This window comes from Tenrec ecaudatus, chromosome 1 (genome assembly GCF_050624435.1).
Source record: "Tenrec ecaudatus isolate mTenEca1 chromosome 1, mTenEca1.hap1, whole genome shotgun sequence".
Classification (NCBI taxonomy): Eukaryota; Metazoa; Chordata; class Mammalia; order Afrosoricida; family Tenrecidae; genus Tenrec; species Tenrec ecaudatus.
Window position 1 is genome coordinate 259,007,992 of NC_134530.1, and position 21,564 is coordinate 259,029,555.

At 38.7% G+C, this 21,564-nt stretch overlaps 1 protein-coding gene across 3 annotated transcripts in view; it reads left to right on the forward strand.

Annotated features, from left to right (window-relative positions):
- EXOC2 (exocyst complex component 2) overlaps positions 1-21,564 on the forward strand; it is a 226,874-nt gene that overhangs the window by 18,568 nt on the left and 186,742 nt on the right. For all 3 annotated transcript variants that reach the window (XM_075531652.1, XM_075531658.1, XM_075531654.1), the window contains exons 2-4: positions 13,250-13,410; positions 16,930-17,106; positions 20,224-20,350. In XM_075531652.1, the coding sequence (XP_075387767.1) occupies positions 13,293-13,410; positions 16,930-17,106; positions 20,224-20,350 (422 nt within the window). In that variant the 5' untranslated portion in view covers positions 13,250-13,292. The remainder of the gene's footprint in view (positions 1-13,249; positions 13,411-16,929; positions 17,107-20,223; positions 20,351-21,564) is intronic.

The following is a 21,564-nucleotide window of genomic DNA, read 5'->3' on the forward strand; positions in this document are numbered from 1 at the left end:
AATAAATATGTGGGAAAATTAAGATTGCGCCACAAAGAAATATGAGAAAATTGTAAAATTAAGTCTTTCTGACCTCTGTTGCCAAAACATCTTCAACTCATTCCAGTAAGCTTCATTAATGGGAAAAAGGCAAACAGGCAAAAATAATGCCGTTTTTAAAAGAAAATGTACCTAATTGAACATTATGAATTTTAAAAAGCATGACCTTTATTTTATTTAAATAAAATGCTTAGTAATTTTCACTTTTGACATGTGATTGATCGGAGGTTAATTGATGCTAAATGGATGCTTTGTTAATCCTTCATCAGCTGCTAATTGGTGTAGGGGGAGTACATGTCCAGACTGCAAACAGGCTGGGGCCAGCTTGTTTTCTCAAGGAGGTTTATGGAATCCCCTCTTTCCCTTTCTAGAAACCACACTTACACAGGATTGCAGAGAATGGCACGTTCTCCCTAGCTTTCTCCGTCTCTTTCTCTCCATCTCTTTCAGTTTCTCCGTTTTGTTTTCTCTTTTTGGACAGTTTGTTTCTCCCCATTTATCTTTCTCTCTTCCCTCCTGACCACCTATCCCTGTTTTCTATCTGTCCTCTCACAATCCCAGCCCAACCCCCACTTCCCCTTCTCTCTGTGGCGAAGTGACAGCTTGTAGAGGTTTCTTGCAAGGGAATTCAGCCAGCACTGTGTGGTCTGGGTGTGTGGTCTCCAGCGCAGTGGAGAGGCTGTGAACAGGGTGGAGGAGAGAGAGCAATTCTGTTTACTTTAATTTATTTCGGATGCCTGAGTTGTGCCCAGAGTTTCTCCCAAGCTCGGCTCCACATTAGCAGCTGTGAGAATCCGAAGCGTGCCGCGATCCTCACTGTGAGCATCTTCCTGTCTAGGCCCTCCTGGCCCAGAAATAGCAAGGGTGTTGCTGGGGGCGGTGGTGGCTTTGCCTTCATCCGGTGCAGATAGATGGGAGGCCTTGAAGAAGTTCTTTTGAAGTAGATACAGAAATAGGATAGTGACAACGTCGGTGTGTTTTTCAAGTGGAGAAAGGTGTTACACAAAAGTTTAGATCAACGTAATCCAACTCTGTTCATGAAAAGAACCTGGTTGGTGTTACAGGGCATCCTGTCATTTTTAACACTTTTAGCAAAATTGGCCAGTTTAAAGTGACAGTTGCTCCGCGACCTCCTTTGAAAGGCTGCGTGGATTTCGGCATGCTTGCTTACTGGAGCTGCTCAGAAGTGGCTTGTTTTAACCGAGAGATTTGACAAGCTGAGACAAATGAAACTTTGTTTATCTGGATTAGTATACACTTAACATTGACTCTTTTTGTAATTCTTTCATTATTAATAGCTTAGGAATATTTTCTTGATTTTTCCCTCTCTCAATCATTCATGAACATTCTTGTTGAGATGGTAAAGTATGTTGCTACTTAAGTAAACATCTATAGACTCTTCATCTCACTTGGAATGTTGCATTGTTTAGTTTATTTCCTTAGATAGGGCTCTTCCTGCCAGTCTTAAAGGAATGAAGATGGGGGTAATGATTCTTCTGGTAAACTAGAAGTTCTAGGCCCATGTGTTTTTCAGAGGCGGTCATTTATATAGACTATTGGTGTATTACTGGTTTTTAGCTACTTTTAACCTTGGCTTTCAATAACGAGATTCAGCTTTCATCACTGGATCGGTAAGCCTTCTCGCACTCCTTCCCGTCCCCTGGTCCCGATCCATGTTTTCCTTAGCCGCATCTGATCTGAATCAGAGAACTTCAGGAGTTTGGTATTTTTATCATCTTGTATTTCCTTTGTATTCTTAAATTAAAAAAAAATTTCTTTGGTGGTAACACAGTTAATTGAATGCTCACAATGTTCTCGAGTACAATTAGAGTATTCATAAAAATGCGTGATGCACACCGCTGTCAAATTGGAAATTCTCCTCACTCTAAAAGGAAATTCATGCCCATTAGGTGTCACTCTCAGATCCCCTCTCTCTTGTCTTTCAGCTCACTGCCATCAAGTCAAATCTGGCTCATTGTGCCGTTGGCAACCATGAATCTACTTTCTTGGCCAATCTGCAGGTTCTGCACGAGCCCAATTAAGGGTTTGGCATTTTTCACTCTGCACCGCTATCCATCATTGGTGAATCTGGACTGCTCATCTTTCTTTCTGTTAGCAATCTAATGCTTAACCTACAGCCACCAGAGTTTCCTTTGAAAACCATTAGGGGCAAGTAAAAAACAAACAAACAAACAAAAAGCCCTGAGAGGGCACTAAAGGTCACAGGATCTTGTCTGCATGGAGGTTAAGTGACACAAGAAGTTGATTTCCCCAGCTTCTTCAATCTCAGCCTCCCAGTACTGATAACCCTGCTTTAGACTTTAATGCTATGGAAACCTGTATGCATATACAAAGGGAGATTTTGCCATACTTGACTTTTAAAAAAAATTATCAACACTGGCAGGACCTTGATTTTAACATTTCAAGCATATCAAATTATTTTTGAGATAGTAGAGGGAAATTTGAACTCTAGCTGAGTATCCTGCACAAACAAAACAATAGTACGTTGAGGAGAAGTCGTTTAAACAAAGAACAAAATGTTGAACTTGGGTGATGGGAACATAGAGGTTCATTATGGATTCTTCCGGATGTTTGACAATTTCTGAAAGAAAAAGTGATAAAACAAAATCGTATAGAGAACCAGAACAGCATAGGACATCCAGACAATCTGGCTTCAGATTCCAACTCTGCTAATTGCCAATCATGATTCTCGAGCTCCTGGCTGGTTAATGTATGATATGTACTCACCACGGTTTATAAAACCACCTACCTTTTTAGAGTACTTCAATGTACTTTTTATATATATTTTAAAAATATTTGGATAGATGTAATATTTTGTTCTTTCTTTGGTTGTCTTTTATTTTTAAAACTGTAGAGGCGAGCTTTGCATAAGATTGCATTGATTGAGAACTTACATGTTGACCATTGTCATTTCCTGTATCAAGCCTAGACCTAGTCTTCCCACTGCTTGCTATGTAATATACATCTACTTCTATGTTCTTCTAGTTTTTCTTTGGTCTAAGTAAAATTATATTTATATTTAACTCTTTCATTAACTAGGAATTCTTTTAACTTATATAGATGTTTGAAGTAATTTAAGCAAGAAAATTAGGCTTTGGACTGTAACTGAAGCATTTTGGGGGTTGAAGTTAATATGCTAGAAATTAAGAGACAAGGAAACAAAGCAGATGTTTCTTAATTAGATTTAATCTTGGGATGTATCATAGTCATTGTTTGGAATTTTCCCATCGTTTAGTGGAGTAAAATACTGTGGCTTCAAAAATAGTTTTTCTGGTTCCTGAGACAGTCAAGACTGGTCACCATTGCTGTACTGGACTGTGTCTCATTCAGCCCTCTCTCTCTCTGGCTTCTTGGGCTTTTCTTTCCAAGTGTTGCAGCATGAGTCCCCTTACCCCTTTCTTTTCTTTACTTCCATAATAAAATCATTTTTTTTATTTTCAAACAGATGAAGGATATTAACTAATAAAGTTTCTTACCTAGTCTTCAATCTAGCAGCCCCAGAACTGGCGTAGACCCACAAATTCACCTGCAGTTACTAGTTGCCTTTTTTATTTTTTGGACTTATGGATAGTAGCAGTCTTGTACTAATGAGTTAGTTTATTGTGCCAACCTGGCCGATAAACACATGTGGGGTGAATTGAAGGGTGGAGGGATAAATGGCTCAGTGAGCCTTGACTTTCTAGTTCTCGGATCTCTTGCTTTGTGATAGTCAGACCAGGGTGCAGCTGCCTTAGCCAGTTCCATGTTTCAGCTAGCAAGGATCACTTCCTGCAAGACATCCCTGAGGAGAAGCCACATGGACCTACCCCGATGCAGCCCTGGGTGCTGGAGCAGCTGAGTGGAGACCCCTGCCAGTGCTGAGATGCTTACATGTTCACTGATTCAGCTTTCCTCCTGCGGTCAGTGTCATAATGTGTGTTTTGTGAGATGGAGGAGGCCTTTGTGGATTGGTATTGGACATATGGGTTAATGTATTAGTGGTGGACTTGTGAGTTTGGGCAGCACTGGGTTGGGATGTTTTCTTGATATGCACCTAACCTTTATATAAAACTCGGTCTTACACATGAATTTCTGTGGATTTGTTTCTCTAAAGTACCCAGACTAACACATCTAATTTTATATTAGTCTTTAAATATTGGAGAGCACTTTGACACTGGTGATTTCATTTAATTCTCTCAGTATTCCTGTAAAGTTATGTATTCTTATTTTACAGATGAGAAAACTGGTAGAGATTCATGGGATCTGAGTAAACCATGAAGAGTAGGATAGGGTTACATTTAGAATTATGATTAGTTTTAAGGTTTGGGTTGATGTTAGGGTTAGGTCTAGAATTAGGGTTAAACTATGGTTTGTTTTTTTGTAGGGTGGGAGTTAGGTGTAAGGTTAACATTAGGGTTTAGGTTGGGATTAGGGCTCTGGCTTATGTTGAGGACTCCTATTTCGGTTTATGGTTAGGTTAGGTTAGGGTTATTGTTCATGTGATATTTTTGGGTGGCTTAAGAATAGGGTTAAAGCTAAATAGAGGCTTAGGGCTTATTTTGGCTTTGTCACAGGGTTTGGCTTTCAGCTGGAGCTGTTTTTTGGAGCTGTAGAGTTGACATTTGGCTCACAGTAAGTGAGGATAGCAGTCCTCTTTAGGGTTTCCAACTGTAAACCTCACAGAGCACAGAAAGGTACTTTCTCCCTCAGAGCTGCTGGTATGATTGAACTAGCGACCCTGTGGTTATCCATGCAGTGTCTAGCCCACAGGGCTCCTCATAGCTGCTCATTCACAGCCACCGTGGAAGTCTGCTCTCCACAGGCTCAGAGGTTTAGAACAAATGAGGGCTGTGACCCTTCTCAGGTAGAAGGAACAAAAGACAGCTTCACCCTTTAAAAGGATGAGCTGCACTATGGAGGGGAGGTGGTGGAGGGGGGGAGTGCCATTTACCTTTCAAAGGAGTCATTTTTAAATTCTCTTTGGCCCCATTCCCCTCTCCGTCTTGAGGGGTTTTCCATCTTGAAACTGTTTGCTGATGGAAAAGGCAAATTGGCTTTGACTTGAAGCCCAGAAAGGCTGATGACACAAAGTCACAGCCTTGGGTGTGCATCGCTAGACAATCAGTAGAATTATGATTCTTATCATTGATAAGAAGCCTGCGAGCATTCGACATAGAAAAAAGCACCAGAAAAAGCATTCATGCAACTCCTTCTTCCCAATGATTTTTGTTTTTTTGCGATTTTCTGCCTTTCATTTGTCATGACCCACATTTACTTAATTCTTAGACTTAATGACAGATCATGTGATGTTCAAAATGATCAAAATGTTCCGAGATCACATTTTGCACAAGAAACCCTTTTTCACAGGGTATATTAAATTTTGGGGGGACACAGTCCAAGTGCTGCCTAGCTGAAAACTAAATTAAATAAATCAATAAATTGCTTTAGGGTTAACCAGATTTCTATTGACTTATTTGTTTATTTGTTGGCATGTGTATGAGAGTGGAAATAAGCATGTCAAGGACCCTTACTATGCAGTTGGAGCCACTTGTTCTATCATTATGATGGTGAAAGTAATTTACTTAGGCTTTCCCAGCAACCTAAACCCTGTGCCTTCAAGATAATCCTGATTGCAATTCAGTAGGACGTAGCAGATCTGCCTCATAGTGATTCCTCATAGTACAATATTTGCAAAGCATCTGACCTTATCTTTCCTCTGAACTCCACCAACAGTGGCTAGCCATTCTAGTTTCCCTACATACTAACCCGCATTTTGGTTTTCTTCCTTTCTTTTTTTGCTATTTTCTCTTAATAGTCATTCTAAACCCACCTACCACTCTGGAATGCATTATGACACATAGGGACCTAATATAGGGTTTCTGAGTCTATACATCTTTGTAGGAACAGTTTGTCTCCAACTTTCTCCTGCAGAGCAGCTGATGGGTTTGACTCAATACCCTTGTAGTTAGCCGTCCAACCAGCCATCAGGGCCCCCTGTTAGCTATCCTAATGAGAGTGAAATGATGGGGCATGCGGTTTTGATTTGTACCTTTGATGGTATCTTTTCATGCGTTTGGTGGCTATTTGAATATCTTATTTGGTGAATGTCTATTCAAGTCCTTTGTCCATTTTTTATTGTATTATTTATATTTTGGGGGTTAAGGTGTTGAAATTTTATATACACTTTGGTTAGTAAATTCTTAATAGATCAGTGGTTTCTGAGGATATTCTCCCAGTCAGAAACTTGCCTTTTCTTTCTTTGTTTTTGACAAGATTTTTTTAAATGAATTAAAGGTTTTTAAAGTTTTACATGGTCCTGTTTGTTTATTTAGGTATTTGTTATAATAACAAATAGTAGCATTTGTTATTATATTTGTCCATTGTGAAAAGTTAGGCCAATAACCTTGCCCTTTCATTCTCTTCTAAGAGTCTTATGTTTTTATATCTAGGTATTTACTCAATTTTGAATTGTTCTTGTTGTTCGTGTGCATGTGTGTGTGTTGTGAGGCATATATCCTATTACATTTTTCTACACATAGCAGTCCTATTTTTTGACATCATGTATGGAAGAAATTCTAGTTTCCCTCTTGAGTAAGTTTAGCACCCTTGTCAAAATTCAGTTGATTAGCTATGTGAGAGTTATTTGTAGGCTTTCACTGTTTTTTTTTCCTGTTATACTAGTAGGCTGTTTTGATTACTATAGCTTTATAATATGTTTTAAAATCAGGAAGTATGAGTCTTCTTTCTTTTTTCTTTCAGTATTGTTTTAGCTATTTGGGGTTTATTGCTATTTCATATACAGTTGAGGATTGGCTTTTCCATTTCTATGTAGAAAGATGTTGGAATTTTTATTGGGATTACATGGACTATATACATCACTTGGGTAGAACAAGTCCCAGACTTACAGTATTTTTGAGGGCCATCTCTTTTTGCCACATTGTAAAGGAGCCCTGGTGGCATAGTAGGTTACATGTTAGTCTTCTAAACACATGGTCAGCAGTTTGAAATCACCAGCAGTTCTGTGAAGAAAGATGAGGTTTTCTACTCCCCCAAAGTTACAGACTCAAACCAACAGGGCCAATTCTACTCTGTCCTGTAGAGTTGCTATGAGTCAGAATTGACTTGGTGGCAATGAGTATAATTAATATGGATATATGTATGTATTTAACTGTATCTGTAAATTTATATGTACTTTTCCTTTCATCAAAGACAAACATTTGATTTGTAAAGATATTGAAAATAAAAAGCAATAATAATGAAAACATAGTGGAGGGGGGGAAATACTGACTTATGTCAGGACTGCCCTATCAGTTGTTTGAACATAACCTTCTTAACAGTATTAAAAATTTCAGTCCATGAACATGGAACATCTTTCCATTTCTTTGTTTCCTTTAATCTCTTTCAGCAGTATTTTAAAATTCTAATTGTGTAAGCCTTTTATATCCATGGTTAAATTCGTTCCTTGCTGTTTTATTATAGAAGCTATTATACATGGAATTGTTTCTCTAATTTTTTGCTTGTGTATGGAAACCCAGTTGACTTTATACCTTGTAGCTTTGCTAACTTCTTCTATTAGCTCTTGAAGCTATCTTGTGGATTTTTTGGGTATATATTGGATCATGTAATCCATAGAGATATAACTATTGATTAGAAATTATGTCGTTCCTTTTTTTCTATTATGAGATCAGTGGGATTAGCAGGGAAGCAGTCATGTGTGCTTTTGTAAATGTGCTGCTGTTTGATATTGGCACCTGCCTGGACCGAGAAGGTAGCACAGACATCAGAGTGTCAAACTGTTTCCGAGTCCCAGAAGAGGCTTCCTTCAGTGTCAGAGTCAGGAGGGGCAGTCAGAGGTGTTGAGGATGAGTGTCTAGTATATGGGAGGACCAGAGGTGAAGCAGAGTGTGAAGTTGAGGATCTTGAGGCCAAGACTATGTGTCTGAGGGGCAGGAGGAATGGGAGCCTGGCCAGGGCCTGTTCAGATCTAGGCCTCATTGCCCATGCCTGCACTGACTCAGGATATGAGGTCCTCAACTTCCAGATATTGGGGCTCCATTTTCATCAGTGGTTCTCAACCTTCCTAATGCCGTGGCCCTTTTTAATGCATTTCCTCATGTTGTGGTGACCCCAACCCTAAAAATTATTTTTGTTGCTATGCTACTTCATAACTGTAATTTTGATATGGTTATGAATCATAATGTAAAGATCTTACATGCAGGATGTATTTTCATTGTGACAAATTGAACAATTAAACATAAAGCATAGTGATTAATCACAAAACAATATGTAATTGTATATAGTGAGATTTGTATGTGCTTTCTGATGGTTTTAGGGGACCGTTGTGATTGTCCGCCCTCCATACCCCCCCCCCCAAAAAAAAGGGGTCACGACCCACAGGTAGAGAACCACTGATTTTCATCATGAGAGCAGTGATTCTCTACAAGGCGCAGTCTCCTACCCTGGACCAATTGGTAATCTCTGGAGACATTTTTATTGTCAGGATTACGAGTGTACTGGTGGCATATAATGAGTAGAGGTCAAAGATGCTGCTCAACATTCCACAATGCGCAGGAGATCCTCTTAACATCAGAGAATTGATGAGACACAGACACAGTGTCTGCATCCCAAGAAGTTCCGGTGCTTCTGGCCCCGGGCCCCTCCTGACGTTTGTGTGCAGGGATGCTCAAGAGGTGACATGAAGAGGAATTGTGACTAGAGTAGACTGGGAAAGTTGATTAGGAGAGGAAGTTGATTTGGCCACGGCTGGCATCTGGTTTTAATAATTTGTAAAAGTCTGAAGTCAAGTGAGATAGCTATGAGAAGCATGTTTATTTAATACTAACCAACCCAGTGACACCCACAGAATAATCACGAATGACCATGTGAATATTTGTAAGTGAATTTTTTGTAAGTTAAATTATATCACTTGGAAAGCAAATACAGTTTAGAAATTGTTATAATTTTTAAAATTTAATGTAGTACAGTAACTTGGAGAGTTCCTTTATGAAGAAAGCATAGAGTGTGTGTGTGTATGTGTGTGTGTGTGTATAATTCTGACTCATAGTGAAGCTATAGGGCAGGAATTACCCATATGGGTTGCTGAAACATTAAATCTTTATGAGACCAGGCAGAGTCATTTTTCTCCCACGGAGCAGCTCGTGGCTTTGAACCCAGACCTTGTGATACGCAGCTCAGTGCATGGCCCACTGTGTCACCACGGTTCAGAGTGTCTGTGGTTGAGGCTTTGGTGTCTTATGCTGGTTCTTTGCAGGTACAGTTCTTAAAAAGTATAACCTCACAACACTTCCTGCCCCTCTTGAGTCAGAGTGGTCTGCACAACTAAGGAATAACAATAATTTCTAGTCCCAGCTATTTTGAATATTGTATTTGACATTTCTGATTACGGCGATGTGTGGCAATAGACTTGTTCTGTGGATTCAGTGCCTAAACTGCAATGTTAGCCAAAGCCTTAGAGCATCAAGATTAATATAGTGCTGGTGTAGTGAAAGTAAATCATACAATCAAAAAGGCCGTTGCCTTGTAGTGTTACATGTCTACCTCTCTTTGATAAATGTGAGTTTTAAAACCACAATGTATACATTTCTGAATTTTATTATAATTCATGATACATTTACCTATTAACATAGTTTTTACTTTAGATCCTTTAATAGACCACAACGCTGAATAAGGTTTGAGTTACATCTCTAGCTTTTTGTTGATGCAATTTAGGAATATACCTATTGAAAGCAAATCTTTAGTTCTAAGTAAACACAGTACTGAATTAATAGACCTTATTTTCAGAAACGCTTTGAAATTACTATTAGAAGTAACATTTGGAACATTTACTCTGTTTTCCATCAATAAGCTTTTAGGACAAATTGTCATCACATATTCCAATGAGCTTGGTTCCTTCCTCTTTTAGTTTGTTATGTAACAATCAATATGAAGGAAATATTGGTGCTAGAAATTAGAAGGTCTTAGGATAAGTCTTGACATTTCAAGTTTTAGGTGAGAATGGGATTAGGAAAGAAGATGCTGACCTGCCATTGTCAAATCAGGTGGCAAACATTTTCTAGAAAGACCCAATGTCTTATTTTCTTAGTGTTGATCCACCGAAATACCAGAAGCGGGTTGTTTTAAGGAACAGAAATGATTTTTCATACCGTTTCGGAGGTTAAAAGTCCAAATCAGGGTTTCGAATGTGTTGGTCCCTACCTTGTCAATAGTCATTTTGACTTCTTGATTATAGCATTCCTGGGCATTAATTATGGAATCTAGTCAAACGAAATCCTTGATAACTTCAATCTCTTCTCCATTTATCATGATGTTACATATCGGTCCAGTTGTGAGCCTTTTTTTGTTTATGTGGAGATGCGAGCCATACTGAAGGCTGTAGGGTTTGTTTTTTTCTCTCTTTATCAGTATGTGCTCTAAGTCCTCTTTCTTCTAGCAGGCAACAGGTTGTCTTGATTGCTATCACCCGTGTTAATGAGACTTCCTCCAATTCGATTGCCCTGTTCTTCATATAGTCCAATTTCTTGGATTATGTGCTACACATACAGATTGGATAAGTATGGTCAAAAGGATACAACCCTGGTACAGACTTTTCTTGGTATTAAACCACACAGTAGTCTTTTGTTCTGTTCAAATGAGTACTTCTTGGTCTATGTATTGGACTAGGTACTTTAGAGAAACAAATCCACAGAAACTCATGTATAAGAGAGTTTTATATAAAGGTTAAGTGCACATCAAGAAAACATCCCAACCCAGTGCTGCGCAAGCCCACAAGTCTAACATTAACCCACATGTCCAACACCAATTCACAAAGTCCTCCTCCATCTCACAAAACACATGCAATGGCGCCGAGTGCAGGAGGAGAACTGAATCAGTAAACATGTAAGCATCTCAGCACTGGCAGGGGTATCCACTCAGCTGCTCCAGCACCCAGGGCTGCATCTGGGTAGGTCCATGTGGCTTCTCCTCGGGGATGTCTTGCAGGAAGTGAGCCTTGCCAGCTGAAACAGGGAACTGACTGAGGCAGCTGCACCCTGGTCCGACCATCACAAAGCAAGAGACCCGAGAACTTGAAAGGCGAGGCTCCCTGAGCCATTTATCTCCCCACCCTTCAACTAACCCCACATGTGTTTATCGGCCAGGTTGGCACAATAAACTAACTACTTCAGTCTATGTACAGGTGCTACATAATTAAATGCTCTGAAATTCCTGATTTTTACAATTATATGCATAATTTGTCATGATTCAGAGTGTCAAATGCTTTTCAATAGTCAGTAAAATACAGGTTAACGTCTTTCTGGGATTTTTTTTTTTTTCAGCTAAGATCTGTGTGTCATCAGCAATGATAGCCCTGATCCCATGCCCTCTTCTCAATGCAGCCTGAATTTCTGACAGTTTCTTGATGTCCTGCTCTATTTTTGAATTATATTCATCAAGTTTATGTGTGTGACATTAATGATATTGCCCAATATTTTCCATATCCTGATATATCACTTTCTTTGGAATGCCACCTTTCTTTGGCACCAACGTGGACACAGACTTGGGTCATTTCCAGTTGGTTAGCCAATACCTGTCTTCCATATGTGTGTGCATAGACGAGTGAGTGCTGCCCATGTTGCATGCTTTTGAAATACCTCATTTGGTGTTCTGTCCGTTCCTGGAGCTTTGTTTTGGCCAGTGTGTCATTCAGCATTTTGCCTAGCTGACCCCTCAGTATTATAACGCAGCAGTTGACTTTTTGCTTCAGTTCTTTCAGCTTGAGAAAAGCACGCTCTCCCCTTTTGGTTTTCTAGTTCCGGGCCTTTGGATATTTCATTACAAGTCTACACCTGGGTTCTTGAGCTGCCCTTGAGAAGTGGTTCAGTTGCTTTCCTTCATTTCTTCCCTTTGTGCTAGCATCTCACACTCTGTAAAAAGTTTCGTCTGATAATCATTTTTGTCTCTTTTTAATGATCATTTGCATCCTTTTCGTTGGTCCTTTGTGTTCCGTGTGTGAACTCTCTTCTTGAGATGGTCTTTAACTTCAGGTGGAACATACTCAAAGTTGTATTTTTTCTCTCATAACTTGTTTTAATTTTTTCCAACTTGAACTTGCATAGGAGCCATAGATTGTGTGTTCCACGATTGTACCCTGCATTGATCAATCAGTACGTCTGTATTTTACGTTTGTAAGAATTTCAATGCAGTGATTTGTGTACAAACCAAGAGATGCTGTAGGAAGTACACAAAGTATAAAAATAACTGTAAGCAAAATTCAGTATGCCTATGCACTCTAATGTTTATGAAAATAATTAATCCCAAAAGCATCCTTTTATAACTTGGAAGTGGAACTTTAAGTGGTGGTATATTAACAGGACTATCATAGGACTATGGTCTAGTGGTTATGCATTGGGCTGCGATCCATATAGTCAGCAGTTTGAAACCGCCAGGCACCCCCTGGGAGAAAGACGGAGCTTTCTACTCCTATAAACAGACACAGTCTTGGAAACTATGAGGTAGTTATAACCTGTCCCACAGGGTTGCTCTGAGCTGGCATTGACTCGATGGCAGTGAGTTTGGTTTTGGTATCACAGTTCTTGGTAAACGTTTGGGACTCAGCAGATAGAGGCAGGGAGGTAAATTATGACATTGCGTTCTATGTGGTGTTATATTGAGTGTTCCTAGTTTTCCACTACGTTTCTGATACATTCCTTACAGCAGTAAGCCCAAACTCCCTGCCATTGAGTTGGTTCTGACTCATAGTGATCTTATAGGTCAGGGTCAAAGTGCACCTGTGGGATTCTAGTACTGTAACTCTTGATGAGAGTGGAAAACCTAGCCTTTCTCCCATTGGGCACCTGGTGGTTTCAAACTGCTGACCACTAGCAGCCTAACTAGTAACAACCATGCCACCAGGGCTTTACAGTGTTAACTAAAGTGCCTTAAATAAACTTAATGTTTAGTACATGTTTACCGATAGGGTAAATGGCATTCACTGGATTTTAACAGACAGGCAGTTAAAATATTTAGAACTGTGAGGGGCCTCGAGAAGTTCACAAGAAATAGGATGAAAAGAGACTGGATTTTTGCCACTTTTTGAAGCCCCCTGGCATGTTTGGGAATATTTTTATTTGTTGATACTGAATGTCTGCTATCTGTTATTTTTAATTATAGCTTATTGTGTTTGTCACTCATTTTTTTCTCTTTGTTTTAACAGATCACTTCTATAACTAGACCGCCTGTTTGCTTTAAGAAGCAGCATGTCTAGATCCCGACAACCACCCCTTGTGACAGGCATCTCTCCAAAAGAAGGGATTCCATGGACCAAAGTCACAATTCGAGGCGAGAACCTGGGCACTGGTCCAACTGACCTCATAGGTAAGGTCAATGACTGTGCTTGTGTCCCCAGGGGACACACATTTTATATTGGGCAATTATGGAAAGCTTTTTTTAAAATTAGGAGAATGTGACCTCTTACCACTGTGATCTGTACAAAAACATCTGAACAAAAATGAAAGAATTGGTTTTTTTCTTTGATTCTTTTATGAAAATTATTTTATGAAATCTTTTGAATAATGTTTCACCAAACCCTGTCCTTCCTTCTAAAAGTTTCTCCTGAGCTTTGATTCCTCCAGTTAAGTACAAAACAGGCTCGTGGCTATTTTTGCTCCCTTTCCTTTTTCCTACGCTGTACAATTGTCTATATCGCCTGGCTTGCATGCTCTGTGCAACATGGCTTTCCTCTTGATTCTCCCTGCTCTTTACTTCAAATTTCAACCTCGTTTCCTGTTGGCGTCCGTACCCCTTGGCTCTTGAACTTCACTGTGCTCAAGGAAGCTTTTCCTCTCACCAGCGGGCATCCTTTTAGGGCCTATGGAGTCTCTTTTCTTGACACATGTTCATACTGCACACCTGGTTTCTCACATAACAGGGGCTTGGATACTCTGTCCAGTGTTCTGATTCCTGAATTCCTATTCTCCCCTACCAAGACTTAACGCAGAATCTTTTCAAATTAGTGAACAGAACAAGGTATATTGCATGGGTTAAAAATCAAAAAAGGTGTGTGACATATCCTCTCACCGTACTTACTCAGTATTTATGTTGAGCAGATAATCAGAGGAGCTGGAGTATATGAAGAAGAATGTGGTATCAGGTGTGGAGGAAGGCTTATTAACAATCTGTGTTATACTATTGCTAAAGTGGGCTGGGCCTGAATCCCTTGCTATTAAAGATCAAGGATTACAGTCTTCAGTTTGGATTACAACTCAGTGTAAAGAAGACCAAAATCCTCACAACTGGATAACAGATAACATCATGATAAATGGAGAGAAGGCTGAAGTTGTCAAGGAATGGTCCTGCATGCATCCACAATTATTGCGTATGGAAGCAGCGATCGAGATCAATATATGAGTTGCAGTAGGCAAACCTGCTGCACAAGACCTTTTTAGAGTACTGAAAAGCAAGGATGCTACTTTGGTATGTTCAATTGCCTCATATGCATGTGTAAGTTGGACATTGAATAAAAAAAAAACCTATAGAGTAATGAATGCAATTGACTTGGTGTTCGAGAATAAGATTGAAAACGTGGATGGCTAAAAAGACAAATCTAACTTTCTTGGAAGATGTGTGGCCATAATGCTCCGTGGAGGCAAGGATGGTGAGACTTTGTCTTACATACTTTACACATGTTGTCATGAGACACCAAGAGAAGGACATCAGGTTTGGTAACCAAGACAGACGGGCAGCGATGGGCAGTGGCTGTAACAATGACTGCCAGCGTAAGAACAATTTTGAGAATAGAGTGCCACAAGAATGAACAACTTGTGTTGGAAGAAGTATAGCCAGAATGTTCCTTAGAACCGGGGATAGGAAGACTTCATCTCCATTCCTTTTGACATATCAGGAGTACCCAGTCCCTGGAGAGTGGTATCGTGGTTGGGAGAGTAGATAAAGGGTCAGCAAGAAAGAGAACAGCCCCCAACAAGATGGACTGACACTGTAGCTGCAGAAATGGGGTGAAACGGAATAATAGTTGTGACGATAGCAAGCAGTGTTTCATTCTTTTGTTCATATATTGTTTTCCAGGGCTGTTGTGAGGTGAAACCAACTCGGTGAACACCTAACAACAACAACATACCTAAAACTATTTGTTACATCTTTGAATTCCATGGATTTGCTTTCTTTATGGAAGTTTTATAATTATACTATTCATTTTCCTTTACTTTTAAGTTGTCGTGATTTTCAACTTAATTCTTCTCATTCCCTGTAATCAGTTTTGTAGGTTTATCTTGCTTTTTGTGGAATCTTAATCTGTCTTGATATCTGCGTTTCTGTCTTTTTTTTTTAATCTTAAACTGTCTGGTGGTGTTGGTTTTCTATCTGCAAGACTTCTTTTAATTCTTCCTGTAGAGCTAGTCTGCTGCTTATAAATTCTCTTAAGTTCTGCTTATCTGGTAATAATTTAAATTTTCCCTTCTTTCGAAAGATAATTTGGGCATATGTGATTCTTGGTGGCAGTTATTTCAGGGTTTTGTTTATGTCATTCCATTGCCGTTTGCTGCATGGCTTCTGAGGAGACATCAACACTGGTACTGAGGTCTCTTTGTCAGGTATATTTATTTCATGTTCATGAACTGCTCTCAAAAATCTTTCTTTGATTTAACATTTAGCAAGTTTGATTATGATATATTTTGGTAAATTTCCTTTGCGGTTTCACTGTTTGGAATTTGTTGACCTGTTTGTGGGTAGTTTGGACAGTTCTTATTCTCCCCTTTGCTCTGTAGAAATAGAAGATGCTCATAAAATCAGTTAGGAGAGTATCCCAGTGTGTCCGCTTGGAGTGTTGGTGTCTTACCTGGGGACAGCCTCACTCATCATAACCTGTTACTGTTTCCGTGGATAATCTGAGGCCACCTCTCTGGAATGCCATTTGACTGTAAAAATAGAAAATAGTGACAGAATTATTAGGGAAACACTAAGTATGAATTATCATGATGTAAACTGACATTTGAACAAAAAACAGATGATAATCCATAAATGCCAGACATCATTTTACTAAACTTGTATTTTACTAAAACATTTACTGATGTTTAAAATAAAGTATCGACTTTTGTGCAGAACTCTCAAAAGAATTAATATTTAAAAACTATGATTAGCTCCATTTTGTAATACAACATGTAATCTAACACATTTTTATTTAATAATAAATAATTGAACACTGGTTAAAATGCAAATGCAGATGATTTTCAAGAAGATTGGTGAGTGTAGAATGTTTGTAGGCAATACGTAAATTTATTGATGTGCTTTAAAATTTCATACAAGTAGTTCAGACTTCTAGTAGTAGCAGTAGTTTCCTTTCTAATAAATATGAATATAACTTAAGATTCTAATGGTGTAATCTATAAGTTTAGATGTAATTACAATAAATTATTTCCAACTTTGTTGATGCTTTAAGAAACAAAGATAGCATAAAATAAATAATTTGTTGATATTAGATAAAAAACGATTAGACAAAAATCAGAAGGAACAGCAATATATTTGCAAATAATTTTGGTTAGAACTCACTGCCATCAAGTCATTGCTGATTCATAATAACCCCCTGTGGGCTTCTGACACTGTAACTGTTTACAGCCTTTCTCCCACAGAACTGCTGGTGGTTTCAAACTGCCAACCATGCTAATTGCAGCCTCCTGCATAACCACTACACTACGAGAGCTCCTACTATTAGCTATATCAAACAGAACTACTGAATAAGAAAATATGATTTTTAAGTGTATTTTGCATCTTGTGAAAAGACCTGGTATTATTAAGAGAATGATTTATTTCTTCATGCAGCAGGGAAGTTTAAAGTCTTTTCACTTTCTTTTGAACTTGACTATGTCATGCTTTTATTTCCAGGTCTGACCATTTGTGGACATAATTGCCTCTTGACTGCAGAATGGATGTCGGCAAGTAAAATAGTATGTCGAGTGGGGCAAGCCAAAAACGACAAAGGAGACATCATTGTCACCACCAAGTCAGGTGGCAAAGGAACCTCCACAGTCTCTTTCAAACTGCTCAAGCCTGAAAAAATAGGTATCTTCCACCTCAACTTTATTCTAAAGAAGAAAATAGGTTTATCTTCTTAAATTGGTAGACTAGTATGAGATTTATCCACTCTCTTATCTCACTAACTTAAATTCAGTTTATCTGTATTTTGACAAGAATAGGATGAAAGTTAAAGTTGGTATTTTTGTTGACAATGCATTTGTTAAGCTAGCAGCCCACAAAGACTCGGGATGGTAGGCGCCCCCATTCTAAATTCTTTAGGGATTTGTTTATCTCATGTTTTGATGTGATAATTTGGGTTCTTTGATCCTTAATATAATCACATTTCTTTTTAGCGATTTTACAGTTTTGAGATGTGATATTCTGATTTGGCCAAATTGTCAATAATGTTATCAAAATAGTTTCTTTTTCCCTTTTGTCAAAGCCCGGATAAAATATTTTCGATATTAGATTTGCTTTTAATTCTCCCAAGTAGGAGGGTTTACTTTCCATAGTACCTCATAGCACTTTGAATATTACTGTTTATGTGCCAACACTGGCTTCCTCGCGTTAGTAGTGTATCTGAGCTGGGTCTGCGGAACCGACTCTGAATTCTAATCTGGGCATTACCAGTGTCTGCTGTGTAACTTATTGTCTAGTGATTACATGGGTTAACTTGGCATAAACAGCCTCATGATCCCTGGTGGAGAAATGGTTTAACACTCCCAAGGATGCATTACCTCATAAGCAATGTGATGCCAAACACGAAACGTGGAACTTGCTTACCTGGCAGGTTGGGCATTCATCTCGGTCAGAGATTGTCGCTTTGCAGGGCCTTTGATTCTGTAGCAAAGTGTTGCCGGGCCCGGGAGAGGAACGGATGCTAACCATACCTGGCATCAGAAGCTTTGAGGTGGTAAAAACTGAAATTGTTTCCTAAGTAAGCACATGTAAGCCTGTGTTTGCCTTGTTGATTGGCTAATCCAATACTGAGTGTTTGGCTGCGAACTAAAAGATTGACACTTCAAATCCACCAGCCACTCCACAGGAAGAAGCACTGTGCCCTCAGCTACTGTAAGGGTTACAGCTTAGGAAACTATAAGGTACAAATCTGTTCAGTCATCTAACAGTTTTTATGTATCAGAATAGATTGCTGGCACACAACAGTCACAATAAAAAATTGGAAGAATTACCAACCTCATTGGATTAAGAGGATTAGAGGATAAATTAAACAATACTTAGCATTGTATCTGTCACACAGTACTGAAAACACACACACACACACACAAACACACACACACACACACACATACCAACCCTCATCCCCCCAAAAAAAACCAACAACAACAAACAAGCCCACTGATTAGATAGGGTTTCTGAAGCTATAGATCTCTATGATAGCAGACAGCCAGCCCTTCCTCCTGCAGAACACCTGGTGAATTTGAACGGCTAACCATGCAGTGAGCATCCAGTGCTTACTGGGCTCTTTGACATGTAGTAAGTGCTCAATAAAGGTTAGTCTTGCTATTTTTGTATGGGCCCATCTTCCTGACTCAAAGAAGAAGAGTGTCATTTCACTTCTGTGATTCTACAATACATGGTCGTATAATGATAAATCCTTATTAAGCCAATGCAGTACTTCACTTTGATATACCTAGCTTACTGCTGCTGCTCACTGTCATCCGGTCAGTCGGCCTCAGAGTGACTGCATGGGACAGAATTGAAGTGCCACAGGGGTTCCAAGACTGCACATCTGTATAGGATTTTTAAAAATAATCTTGGCATAGCCCATCGGTGTGAATTTCTGGTTACTAGCCCACTGGTTAGCCTATTACGCCACTAGAGCTTCTTTCTCGCTTATGAAGAAAAGTAAGTAGGTTTGCGAATTGTGTTTTCTAAATTGCTGTATATACTCACGTGTCAGCCGAGTTTTCCAGCACATGTTTAGTGCAGTTTTTGTGGTGATATTGGGTGTCTCGGCTGCTAGTCGGCCTGCTTTATCCTCGAGTATATACAAAACAGGGAACCTTTCGGTAGCATTAGCCTTTAAATATCCCTGAATTCCTGTTTTTTTATAAATTGGAATTTATATATTCATATACGTATATAACTTTATATATCTCTCTATGTGTGCATGTCCATATATACAATAGTTCTATTTTCATTCAAAGCCATAGTTCAGAGATTGTATCTTGCTAACAGGTCCACCCACCTGTTTTCCTGGATAATCCCATCATTTCAGTTACACAAGCAGTGCATTTCTTGGCATGTATTTGACTGCTTTCTTTGCATAAGGAGTTGTTGGGGTATTTTGTTGTTGGCTACACCAAGTTGCTTTCAGCCTAATGTAGAGGCAGCCTGCTGTTTTTATTATTGGAGCGCTTTCAGCATTGTAAAAAGAGTGAGAAGAGGAAGGCGTATGCTACTTTTGTAGCCCTGTCATGACAGTGTGGAAATGTCAGTCTTGGTGTAGGAGAAGATAATGAAAGACATGGTTGCGTGTTTTCAAGAACCATTTAACGCATGTTGGATTTTGTTTATAGTTAAATATGTCCTTAGGTACCTAATGCTACCCAGGTGAAGAAACTCAGATTGCTTAATATAAAATTATATATACGAAATAGATTTCAACAGTCAACATAAATAAGAAGCTTAAAGCTTCTAAGATTATTTCATATTCAAGTTTCATGTAGGTATTTCCTAGGAATTTTCTACGAATTTATTTAATTCTTGAATAGTCTCGTCAATAGACGTATCTTGTAAGTCACATCATCGCATTTTTTTTCCCTGGACCTCTTTATTGAGTATTCATATTTTATCTGCTAATATCCTGAATAGTTCCCCAAAATAGCAGTAATACTTAATAATCAGAGTGCTTATTATTTGTAAAGTATATTTGTTTTAGCAGGATTTTTTTCCTCAGAGACTATATGCCTTCTTGTTGATTCATGCACAATGAAACCGTGACAAGTGTTAGTTTTGCCTGTTTATGGATTATCAGTGTTTTTAAGAAAGCCCGTAGCCATTACCAAAAAAAAAAAAGTCTGGGCTATTGTGTCTTTACACCTTTTAAAATTTATTTTAGCATGCAATAGTAGTTGGTCTTAAGAAAATTAAATCAATATGACTTTCTTTTATTAAGGATATACTTCTGAATTTTGTTAGGTATCTTGGATCAGTCCGCTGTCTGGGTGGATGAAATGAATTATTATGATATGCGCACTGACAGGAATAAAGGAATTCCTCCTTTGTCCTTACGTCCTGCTAATCCACTTGGGATTGAGATCGAAAAGTGAGTATCCTTTGGCCCTCAATTTACCATTGTTGAAAATGCCTGTATAATTAAGTGAAGACAGTATATAACTCTAGAAATGTCCGGAAGCATAGGTGAAGACACTATACAATGGTATTTCTGAAAACTGTGTTCCTAGAGACTATTCCCATTAGTGAAAAGTTGGGCAAAATGTTTTAGTTTTTTTGAATATGCATTTTAGGAGAAAGGATATCATGTGAGGCCTTAATAATTAATAGAATTCCTTGATTTGAGCATTAATATGTTATCTGAAGTTGTTCAGTTGAACTGTTTTGGAATTTACTTGAAATCAAAATAGAATTTACAATTTATCTGTTTGCTTGATTTTTTAGAAATATTGTAAAGTAATTAGGCTCAATCTGACCTTTCATTTTATTTTGTAACCTGTGCCTATAATTATGCTCAATTTGGACTTGGTTATCTTTCATCAGCAGAATTGTGTCAGGTAAACACTACCTTTCAAGTTGTTTTACAACTAGATCTGGAGCAGCGGTTCTCCACCTGTGGGTCGTGACCTCTTTGGGGTTGAACGACCTTTTCACAGGGGTTGCCCAATTCAAAGCAGCAAAATTACAGTTATGAAGCAGCAATGAAAATAATGTCATGTTTGGAGGGTCACCACATGAGGAACTGTATGAAAGGGTTGCAGCATTAGGAAGGTTGAGAACCACTGGGCTAGATCTTTGATTTCACTTTTAACTTTTTGGGTAGAGGCAATGATGGCATCTTCCACTGGCCTTGATGGATGCTTGCTTCTGGGGTCTATCCTTTAATCAGTAATTACTGCCACCCCCCTACAGTGTTTTAATAATTTTTATCATTATTATATGAAGGGGCTTAAAAATTTAGTGGAAAAATGGAATTGCAAGATAATAATAATTTTCCCATGAACTTTTTGACTCCAAATCAAAACTTACTGCCAACAAGCCAAGTCTGACACAGAGTAGAACTGCTCTGTTGGTTTCCAAAATTGTAAAATCTTTATGGGAGTAAAAAGTCTCAGCTTTATCCTCAGAAGCAACTGGTATTTTCAAACTGCTCACCTTGTGATTTGTAGGCCAGTGTCTAACCCATGGTGCCACCGGGGCTCTTGAACCTTTGAAACTCCTTCTTATTTAGGGTTATGTCTTACTTCCAGTATACTGTATGCAATATGTGCTCTGACATAATGCTTGTACTTACCGATTTGTCTA